The sequence below is a fragment of the Cryptotermes secundus genome, unplaced genomic scaffold (assembly GCF_002891405.2).
Source record: "Cryptotermes secundus unplaced genomic scaffold, Csec_1.0 scaffold797, whole genome shotgun sequence".
NCBI classification, from domain to species: domain Eukaryota; kingdom Metazoa; phylum Arthropoda; class Insecta; order Blattodea; family Kalotermitidae; genus Cryptotermes; species Cryptotermes secundus.
In genome coordinates this window covers 47,383-55,497 of record NW_019739974.1, presented here as the reverse complement: position 1 = coordinate 55,497, position 8,115 = coordinate 47,383, and the positions used below count along the sequence as shown (strand labels likewise).

The 8,115-nt window shown below is 40.0% G+C and overlaps 1 protein-coding gene across 1 annotated transcript in view; it reads left to right on the top strand.

Annotated features, from left to right (window-relative positions):
* The first annotated feature begins 3,362 nt into the window (after positions 1–3,362).
* LOC111872228 (heparan-sulfate 6-O-sulfotransferase 1) overlaps positions 3,363–8,115 on the top strand; it is a 9,681-nt gene continuing 4,928 nt past the window's right edge. Inside the window, exons 1-2 of the mRNA XM_023865896.2 lie at positions 3,363–4,358; positions 6,366–6,581. Of these exons, the coding sequence (XP_023721664.1) occupies positions 3,724–4,358; positions 6,366–6,581 (851 nt within the window). The 5' untranslated portion in view covers positions 3,363–3,723. The remainder of the gene's footprint in view (positions 4,359–6,365; positions 6,582–8,115) is intronic.

Genomic DNA, 8,115 nt, shown 5'->3' with positions numbered 1-8,115 from the left:
GAAGACCACACTTTTCTCGGGCCATTATCTCCGTAACCGTTCAACTTTGGACATAGGTGTTTTGGGTTATATCGGCATACTTTAACATAAGGAACACCCTCCCGAAGTTTGGTCCATTCCTCCTGGGACATCCTGTATATGCAGAAATGGCCTAGGCAATGCTCATCCGGCCCTTTGTAGCACATCCATATAAACATCTTATTCTATCATAGCGATCTTAGCGGTCAACTCACGAGGCCGCTGTGATTTTTTAATGTCAAAAATAGTTGTAAATACTAAAGAGGCCTAGACATTTTTTTAATCGTAGGAAAAAATATTGTAAATATAAAAATGGCCTAGGCAATGCCCATCCAGCCTTCTGTAGCACATTCTAATAGACATCTTATTCTATAATAGCGGTAACCCCGCGATTGTTAATATAGATCTTGACTTAAATCTGAGAGTATACTGTAAATAATCATTACAATTACTTCTTTTACTCTTCTTACATATCTATTTTATATAAATATAGGAATGTTGTTTACGAAGTAACAGACTCCTTGCACAAATCTTCTTTCTTCTAGCCTGAAGAGCTCTGTAATTGATTTTGGGTAATGCTTTTTGCTGTTCTCAGACAAGATGTCCATCATTGTTGCCCTTTTGTCCTCGTACTGTTTACAGTCCCAGAAGATATGTTCCTCCGTTTGCGGCTCATCACCACATTCGCATTCGGCCGTGGATATAATGTTAAATCTGGCGCTCTCATACGGTTTATTGACACGAAGGCGTGGCGGTTCGTTTTCATCTGTTGGAACCATGGTGAAGAGCCTTTCCTGTAGTACCTTTCAACGTAGCTTTCTCCTCTATCTCGTTTGGTGTTTTGACAAAAACTGTGAAGTTCTTCTTTGTCTTTCTTTTTCCACTGGGTTTTAAGATCTGCTACTGGTAATAGTAATTGACTATCCCTGCCTTCTTTGATTGCTTATTATAGAGGAGTTACTAATGCCATGTAACACGCTGGCCGAGTCCGAGAAAATCATGAAGTTTTGCTACGAGTGTATTTTTTCAGTGATTTCTAGTGTTTCGGCAATTGCTAATGCTTCCACCGTGAATGTGGACTCTATCGTAGATATCCTGAATTTCATGCTACGACCATCTTTTATATCTATCGATGCGAATCCTACGAATGGGTTGTCCTCCATTTTTGAGCCGTCCGTGGCGAAACATTTGCTGGTTCTCATTCTTTCTTGGAAAATCTTTTTGAATTCCCTGTTGTGATCTTCTGTTTCCTTTCTTTTATCTTCCCTCATCGAAAGATACCCTGGCCTCGTAGAGGAGGTTTCCGTATGTGTAGTCGAAATCCGGGGGACAGTTGCCTGATTGGATTAAATGACCGAGAGGGGATACCTCTTTGTAATATTCGCTGATGAGTGGTTGTTCATTTTCTCCTCTCCCTGGATTGTCAAGTAGAGCTGACAGTTCTTCCAGCAACTGGATCATTGGATGATTGCTTGACATATACCACCTGGACACATACAGGCCTAGGCAATGCCCCTCCGGCATTATTGCTGCCATCTCTATGCTGATGCAACAAATATGATACGATGGGTGTATCATGATTGTTTTCAAACTTACATTTGCGTAAAGATGACAGTAGAAGTACGTGCAGATGACGACTGTGTTACTTCATAAATAAAATCCCTAAATTTATAAAAAAAAAAAAAGACTGCGCATGTTTCCAGTTTTGCTATACCATTGCCACCCCCTGGTATATATCAAGGCAAATGGCGCTGGTTTCCCTTTTGTCTATCGTATTTATCAGGGGGTGAAGGTACAGTCAGCATTGGGATGAGATGAGAATAGTCCTGATGGTCCTGAATTATTTTTTTTTCCTTTGGCACTACAGCCCCAGTGGGCCTAGGCCTACCTCCATGAACTTCTCCTTTCTAGATCTTACACATTCGGTAGGACTAATTGGGCTGGTGATCAGCTCGTCGCAAGGCCTTTACCTGTACACAAACACAGAAAAACGCACACAAATATCCATGCCCTGAGTGGGATTCGAACCCACGATCCCGGCTTCCGAGCGCACGAAGACAGTGACCGGCCCTGAATGATTAGACAGGGGAATATGTTGCAGCACCAGAAACACGGATCAAAACTATGACTAAGAGCCAAATTATCTTAATATAAAGCAATATTTATGGAAATATATGTCATAATTTTTGTGACATATCCTACACAAAACACAAATGGATGAATAAATAATAAATTAATAATAACGCAGTTGCATTAAGTCCGTAAGTAAACTTTAACTGTACTCCTCTCTCACTTCTTTCTGCACTCATTTAAATTATCTTCTTTCTTGTACTAAATTTCTCTCAGGGTTAATTGGTTTGTGAAGAGGTGAGGTTGTAGGTTCGGTAGAGCTGGGTTCCTCTTATCTCAGAGCCTTGATCGGGCCACAACTCCAAGAAGCAAGAATTAAACACAACTACAAAGCACTTATCAAGTTGAGATGTATTATTATTATTATTATTATTAATTACTTGTTTATTCACTGCTTAACAATGTACAACTGACTACCATCAGTATACTTTACTTCTTGTTTCTACAAGATTCACACCACTTTTTAACCCAGATCCAGCGTGTAACTTTTAAATCTGAATTCCTCAAAGGCCGGAGTGTGAAACTTTACTTCTGATTCCTACGAGTCCCGGTGTGTCTGACTTCGATAACTGATTTCTCTTCGAACCATCAAGTCCTTGTTTCCACCAGCGTCTCTGCTCTGTCACACCTTTAAATTTTAGTGATTGGTCAATTTAAAATATAGGAGTATCTTAATTATCTATTCCTCCAATCCTTTTACTCATTACAAGGGATTTTGGCATTCTGAGTTCCAACGAACTTCTGTCAGAATTTTGACAAATGTGAAGCGTGGCTCGGGATATAGAAGTTTCACTCTTTTAAATTATGGCATGCACAAGATGCCAAGTATTGAATTCACAGAGGATTCTTTAGTTATTCTTTCACGTAATTTTTCTAAGAAACCCTCGACGGGGTGTCTTCCTGTTTCTGCTTTAAGCGTGGGAAGACGCTAACTCTTACATACAAGAATGGACCTATGGCGAACTACACTTGTTCATTTCAACTCATTGTGAACAATTAAGATTTTAAATTACTAAAATTAATTACCTTTAAATAGGTTGCATAGAAGTGAAACGGTTACAAAACGCACATGCAAAAAATTCCATGCCTTATGAATTCTGTCCACGGATAGCTGTTTTGTATTTGGTCCTGACTATAGGCAACACCCCCGACCGCAATCCGTGTCTGACGGTGAGATCGGTCAGATCATTGTCTGATCCACGGATGTATAACAGCAGCTGTTTACTGTTTTAAACGTTCATCGATCAGATGGCGCTGTTAATAATTCTCGCAAATATCGTCTCGCAAGGATTATATCCAAGGATATCCATGGTAAAGGAAACAAATAACAATTAGGTGGAACTGGTAGGGAAAAATACGAAGCGCGAGGATAAGAATGTTGATGAACATAAACATGTTACTATGTTCTTCCTATTTGTGGGAGTCGCCGACTTACTTGTATAGTCGGGATACAGTTAAATTGCCTACATATACTAAATATAGTTTCTATTATTTGTGTTAAAGACTTTGACAACAATTTTGAAAATATTCACCACTTCCATGATGATGGCTAGAACTGTAGTACACGGATAAGAAATGGCAAAGAAAAGTGTTGAAGTGCAAGTATCTGATAGTGATTTTGCAGTTTATCTTCGGGAATCAGTTACATATGAGATTAAAATGGAATCACGTTCCAAGAGTAGGTTGCGTGGCGTTGTTTTGATGTGTGTTTTGTTAGCAGTGAGTGGGATTGTCTACTTTGGATACTTTTGCCCAGAACAAGTTTGTGCACTTACTTCTCGAGACACGAGTTGGTCGGACTGGACGTTTCGATTTCCAATTCAAGATAACTTGGGAAAACCTTTACCTCTTCATTCCAGCCCATTCACCTCCAAAATTTCAAGTCCTGGCCTAAGCTATGATGATGTTTTGAATGAGAACTTCCAATTTGATATGAATGCTCACGATGTTATGGTTTTCCTACACATTCAAAAGACTGGTGGAACTTCCTTTGGTAGACATTTAGTCCGAGACTTGGACTTAGAGAGACCATGTTCTTGTCAAAGGAAAAGAAAACGTTGCTATTGTTTCAGGCCAAATCGTAATGAGATTTGGTTATTTAGTCGTTACTCAACAGGCTGGAAATGTGGACTTCATGCTGACTGGACAGAGTTGACTAGCTGTGTTGATTCTGAACTTGACAAAAATGAAGGTGATAGCATCAAACGAAGGTGAGAATAAATATAATTCTCAGTATTTTTTTTAATTACACTAGAATTTCAGTAAGTTACAAGATGTGAATATCATCAAGTAAACAAGCAGTTAATTGTGTACGTATTTGACTTTTATTGAGTCTTCCTGTGTCATAACTTATATGCCATTAGAGTATGACGGGTCATGTTCTTTTTCTCATCACCCATTATACTGATACAGTTACACCATTTACTGACATGTTTGCAGTTATATATTTTTAGCAGACTCTGATGAACAGATGGAGTTCCATGTGCAACCTTCTGCACATACCCTCCCAATATCAGTTCAGCTGCCAGCATCGGTACTTGTGCCATGTTCTTACCACACTCTGTATTACCCAGCTCCAATGGAATGATGTAACAGGTTTCTCATATTCAGACATACATCTGCATTTCTGCAATAAATCTTTGGGGGACAGGTTAAGTTAGTTTCACTTGAATACATGACATTATGTTGGGTCTGGTTTGTATAAATTAATGACAAATTTTGTATTTAAAAACCTGAAGCACATGAGTTAATGTGGGTGTGTACTAAAGAGGCAGAAGTACATGGGCACCATATTATATAGTTGGTCTAAGCTGGGATACTAACTTCAAATGGGCCACAACTGCTTCCAATTGAAGGTTCATGAAATTATATCTGCTGTTGATAAGTGCTTGCACAATCCCCCTTTTCCCCATTTTGTCTTCAAAATGTTAGTTTCATAACTCGAGGCAGTAGACACACACACACACACACACACAGGATGAAACTGAAAAGTGCACACAAACTTTGGGCACAAGTTTCATATACCAGAACAAGAAAAAATGTTCATATTAACATGTGACCAGAAACATTTAGTTTGAGAGTTATAGCTGAAAGAGTATGTTTATAATAAGTTCTCAGAATGTCCTCCATGAGATTTAATTAACGCATCAATACATCGACAACTGCATCAGTTCAATGATGCTGGGGTAGTTGTGGATAGCCTGACAGGCATCAACAATGCAGTGGTGAAGTGCCTCTTCATTGTCAATAGGAGCTGCCCACATGAGGGTTTTTAGGTGTCCCCACATGCAAGCATGGAGGCCACTGAGTGGGTCCTCCACTGTCTTTCCACTGATCACTCTAGGTGTTATTATGAACATCTCGCACTGCTGGCTCTCATGCTCTGAGTGCCAGTGGTACATCTTCCAGTAGCTTTGGCAGATGACAAGAGGAAACCATAGTAATGGTTGACAATAAGTTGTTGTGGCAAAACATGCAGGCCTACCAAACAGTTCCTGCCTACACATTATTGCTGAACTGATTCTGCTGTCTAAATTGGATTATGCCATGATTCTCCTACTGGTGTTGGTTGTGATTATTGATGATGCTGTCTCTACTGAAATGTACCTCATCTGTAAAGAGCACTGATGAAACAAAGAAATGCTCAGCACTTCATTGAACAAAATGATATCCTTTCGGCTATAGCTCACAAATTAAATGTTACCAGGCATATGGTGTTATGGACATTTTTTCTTGTTTTGGTATGTGAAATTTGTGCCCAGAGTTCGTCCGAACCTTTCGGTTACACCCTATGTGCATGTGGATATAAAGGGTATTTCATATAGTGTGTGGGGGTACACGGTAGTGTAGTTGGTTGAAGCACTATGCTACAAGCTGGAAGGTCACAGGTTCGATTCCTGATGAGGTAATTTAATTTTTGCAATTTACCTGATCCTTCCAGCCACAATATGGTCCTGGGGTTGACTCAGCCTGTAACAGAAATGAGTACCAGGAAGATTCCTGGGGTGTAAAGGGCAGCCGGGATGTAAGGCTGACAACCTTACCACCATCTGTGAGTTGTGTGTATAGAAGATGTGGGAGCCTCAACCTCTCACGCCCCTGTGGACCTTCACAGCCTGTTACAGCTTTACATTTTTTACCATATAGTGTGCAGTTAGCACTAGTTGACATGTTTCTTTTATTATGTACATTCTAATTTAATGATTATTGGTTATCAGATATTTCTATATAACATTGTTGCGAGAACCCATCAGTCGCTACCTGTCAGAGTTTCGACATGTTCAGCGAGGTGCAACTTGGCGAAATTCTCGACACTGGTGTGGTGGTCATGCTGCTACACCTCAGGAACTGCCTCGTTGCTATAAAGGCTCATCCTGGGAGGGTGTTACACTTGATGAATTTGCAGCTTGCCGTCATAATCTTGCAGCAAACAGGTATTTCACTGGCTGCTTCTCAATGACATGGCCTACTGTGTGGATGAAATATCCTGTATTATTATTACTTTTTATGCCTATTATCTGCTGTAATATATGGATATGAAACTTGGGCTCTAGGTGTAAGGGAGAACATAAGTTGAGGGTGCTCATGATCATAATTCTAAGGGAAATACCTAGAGCTATGAGAAAGGATGTAACAAGTGGAGAAAATTACACAACAGGACTTCGATAATTTGTACTCTTCATGAAATATTATTAAAGGTAAAAGATCAAGGATAGGAAGAGCAGGATATGTAGTATGAATGGAAAAGATGTATGTGACATTTTAGTCAGAAAACCTGAAGAAAAAAACACTTGGGAGACCTAGGCATAGATGGAAAGATAATTTTAAAATTAATCATATAAGAACAGGACGTGACTGTGCGGACTGGATTCAACTGGCTTGGTATATGATGCAGTTACATGCTCTTTTGAACAGAGTAGTGAACCTTACTTACTTACTTTACTTTACTTACTCATGGAGCTGAGCCCTTCTTGAGGAGCCGCCAATTCTGCAGCTACTCTAGAATTTCCCAACATTTTATGGAACCCAAAGGTTCATCACCGTGTTCACAAGAGCCCTCCACTGGTCCCTATCCTGAGCCAGATCTATCCAATCCATACCATCCCATCCTGTCTCTCTAAGATCCGTTCTAATATTGTCCACCCACCTACGTCTTGGTCTTCCCTGTGGTCTCCTTCCTTCTGGCTTTCCCACCAATATCCTATACGCATTCCTCGTCTCCCCCATTCGTGCTACATGACCTGCCCACCTCATCCTCCTTGACTTGATCACTCTAATTATACTTGGAGAAGAGTACAAGTTATGAAGCTCCTCATTATGCAGTTTTCTCCAACCTCCTGTCACTTCATCTCTCTTCGGTCCAAATATTCTCCTCAACACCCTGTTCTCAAACACCCTCAGTCTATGTTCCTCCCTTAACGTCAGAGACCAAGTTTCACACCCATACAGAACCACAGGCAAAATTATAGTTTTGTATATTCTCATTTTTATGTTTTTGGACAATAGACGAGAAGACAAAAGGTTCTGGACTGAATGGTAGCAAGCATTACCCGAGTTCAATCGCCTCTTAATTTCCTCCTGAATCAGGTTTCGATCTGTTATCGTTGTTCCCAAATATCTGAACTGTGCCACATTTTCAAAACATCTGTTTCCTATCTTTATGTCATGATTTTGCCCTGCATTTTGGTGACGAGACAGTAACATATACTTAGTTTTCTCTGTGTTTACTTCTAGACCAACCTCTTTACTTGCGTCAATTAAAGTTTGTGTGTTTTTCTTTATGGGATCTACATTATCACCCAGTAGATTCACATCATCGGCACAGACCAACGGCTGATGTGTCCCGCTTAATTTCAGTCCCACCTGGTTTCCCTGGACCTTCCTAATGGCATTCTTTAAAGCAAAGTTGAAAAGGAGTGGCGATAAAGCATCTCCTAGTCTTAGACCATTCTGGATAGGAAATTTATC